At 53.8% G+C, this 3,265-nt stretch overlaps 1 protein-coding gene across 1 annotated transcript; it reads right to left on the reverse strand.

Moving 5' to 3' along the window:
* Positions 1-2,805: 2,805 nt before the first annotated feature.
* On the reverse strand, positions 2,806-2,948 carry RAMP1 (receptor (G protein-coupled) activity modifying protein 1; the record flags this gene model as incomplete). Its single annotated transcript, XM_009577407.1, has 1 exon — positions 2,806-2,948. A coding segment is annotated over one exon (143 nt), but the record flags the coding sequence as incomplete, so codon positions are not given.
* Between the last annotated feature and the right edge of the window lie 317 nt (positions 2,949-3,265).

The following is a 3,265-nucleotide window of genomic DNA, read 5'->3' on the forward strand; positions in this document are numbered from 1 at the left end:
TTGGTCTAAATTGCTCTCAGGCCAGGGATCCATGGAGCAACGCCACAGCGGGGCCGGAGAGAGCAGCTTGCAGCACGTCAGCAGCTGACCCAGTAGGCACCGGCATGCACGGCTCCAGCAGGAGCATCCGAGGCCACACCGGATTGCTCGTCCTTTGGGGAGGAAGAGAGGGAAAGAAACCAGATGCCTCAAGGGAAAACACCTCTCAGAGCAGTCCTTCTCCCTTCCCAGGAGACAGCGTTCATGGCCAACTTCTGGAACTAATTATTGTATTAAAACCCACCTGGCATCCCATTCCTGAAGTGTGTAACGGCTCACTCAAGTTCCCCTGGTACCCCATTTTGCATATCAAAAACCATCAACTTTCCCCAAATAAGCACGGCTAAGAAAGCCAGCAGAGCTCAACGGTGTTGGACAAAACTTCTCAGAGTTGGTGCTTGTTCACGTGGTCCAAGCCCAACCTCAGCAAACACTCCTGGTCCAGAGAGACCCCTCCGTTACACCTGAATGCAGCGGTACCAGTGACGCAAGATTAATACTTCTGAGGGTAAGATGGGAGGATAATCTGCAGCCTATAAATAGGACCAATAAACCACAATTACAAACTCTGCTGAGGCAATTAATTTATCCAGATGTTCCCATCAGGTCATTCTCAGTTGAGCAGTAAATGATGGGCCTAACGGGCATTTCTCCGGTAAATGACGCATATGAGAAATCACAGCTCCAAACCCGATGCTGCTGATGGTACGATGGTGATGGGACCTGTCAGAGGCAAAACCTTCAACTATTTCTCATTCTCATTTTTGGACAGGTTTCAAGCATCAAAATTCCTCGGTTTGGGGGGAGATATGGAAAAGAGATGAGGCTCCAGGCAGGTATTTTATTTCCATTTCTTTGTCTCACACCTGGTAGAAGTCAAGTCCTTCCCCCTAAAGCCAGAGGGACGACCGACAGACCGACCCCCTATGCCACCCCCTGCCCACTCCTGCTGGGACATCTCCTAACAGTACTTCTTCTCTTAAAAGGGGATGGTGGATCCCATGCACACCCAAGGGAGCAGGGGTGTCAAGCGAGGTGGCCGCCCGAAACCCATATCCTTGCAGAGCAGCTTTATTTACAGCAGCAGCTGAGCTATTTCCACCTGATTTTTCCCAGTGTCCTGAGGGCACAGGAGGATCAGAGGAATGTCATCTCTTAAATAACCACAGCCTTGTGTTTGCACGGAGCAAATGGACTTACACAATCAAATTAAACACTGCAAGTTTATCAACATTTCCTCCAAGTGCCTCAAGGATAACAAGTTTAGTAGAAGCTGTTTAGAAGAAAAACAGGACGTCGGAGATAAAGAACAAGCTCTTTAATACACCTCTGCTTCCCGTGCAATGGCTTCACCGAAGGTCTGGAGGAGGAGATGGATTGCATCTCATCAAGCTTGCAGATAGCACCGAACCAGGACCAAAAGCAAAGTCCTGCCCCTGGAACACACTCAGTCCCTGCACAGGCACGGCCTGGGTTGGGGACAGCGCTGCTGGGAAGGTCCCAGGGGTGGGAGCTCACCCCCAGCGCAGCCAGGACACCCAGGGAGGTGCTTATCCCCTTCTCCTGCCACTCACCGCATCTGGACCACATCTGGATGCTGCCTCCAAAGGTGGCGACAGAGGGGGACAGGTCCCGCGGAGACCCCCACGATGGTTGGGGGGGGTCTACCTTCAGATATTTATCTACCTTAATAAGATCCCCCCCGAGCCTTCTCTTCTCCAGGCTGAACAACAGCCCCAGCTCTCTCAGCCTTTTCTCATAGGAGAGATGCTCCAGACCCTTCACCATCTTCACAGCGCTTTGTTGGACTCTCTCCAGTATGTCCATGTCCCTCTTGCACTGGGGAGCCCAGAACTGGACCCAGCACTCCAGGGGTGGCCTCACCAGTGCTGAGTAGAGGGGAAGGATCACCTCCCTCGACCTGCTGGGAACACGCCTTCTAACGCAGCCCCGGACACCATTCACCTTCTTTGCTGCAAGGGCACGTTGCTGGCTCATGGTCAACTTGGTGTCCAGCGGGACCCCAGGTCCTTTTCTGACAAGTTGCCTTCCAGCTGGATGGTCCTCAGCACGTCCTGGTGCCCGGGGCTGTTCCTCCCCAGGTGCAGGACTTTGCACTTCTCCTTGTTGAACTTCATGAGGTTCCCATCAGCCCATTTCTCCAGCCTCTCGAGGTCCCTCTGGATGGTAGCATGACCCTCTGGCATGGCCCCCACTCCTCCCAGTCTGGTGTCATCTGCAAACTTGCTGAGGGTACACTGTGCCCCATCACCCAGACCATTAATGAAGAGTTAAGCAGGTCTGGACCCAGCATTGACCCCTGGGGTACATCGCTGGTTGCTGGCCTCCAACTAGTCTTTGTCCAATGATCACCACCCTCTGGACCTAGCCATTCAGCCTGTTTTCAACCCACCTCGCTGTCTGCTCATCCAGCCCATACTTCATCAGCTTGTCTGTGAGGATCTTATGGGAGATGGTGTCAAAAGCCTCACTGAGGGTCCAGGAAGACAACATCCATTGCTCTCCCCTCTAAGCCCACCTCATGGCCCCCCTCCACAAGCGACTGGGACGGGGAAGCTCCTTCAGCTGGACCCAGCAGGCATGGAGCCAGGGCAGCATCAGCACTTGCAAAGTGGAGTGAAATGGCACATTTGTTCCCTCCCATGAAATAAAACCCACCACTGACCTCCTTACACCCCAAAATCAAAGACGGGTGCAGGTGGTCCCAGGACGCCGGGAAGGGAGGGACGAGCAGAGGGACCTCACTTACCCCACGGTCTCATCCCAGTCGCACCAGAGCCGCTGCCCGATGCCCTCCATGCTGAGCTGGAACTGCTTCAGGCAGTGGTGCCGGATCATCCAGCCGTAGTCCGCCTCCTGGCACGCCGTCGCCGCGATGAAGTGATGGGCTGGAAGACAGGGAAGGGGCGAGCGGGGTTAGGCTCTGCCGCGGCAGGTCATGGCCTCTTACCCCCACCGCTCGGTCCCCCCGCAGCTTTTCACGCAGACGGCATCTGCCAAAGCACAGTGGACGTCAAAGCAACCCTGCTCTCAACCAACTTCTTCAAAACCTCCTTCTCAGGGTTTTATTTCCCTCTTCACGTCCCTCTGACCCTGCAGCATCATCCTCCATTACCCTCCCAAGTGCCTGATGCTAGATAGATCAATTATTCAAAATATGTCAGGTAAGTCATAAATAAGTAAGGACGCAGATTTGTTCTCTGCT

The sequence above is a fragment of the Fulmarus glacialis genome, unplaced genomic scaffold (assembly GCF_000690835.1).
Source record: "Fulmarus glacialis isolate BGI_N327 unplaced genomic scaffold, ASM69083v1 scaffold9035, whole genome shotgun sequence".
Lineage (NCBI taxonomy): Eukaryota > Metazoa > Chordata > Aves > Procellariiformes > Procellariidae > Fulmarus > Fulmarus glacialis.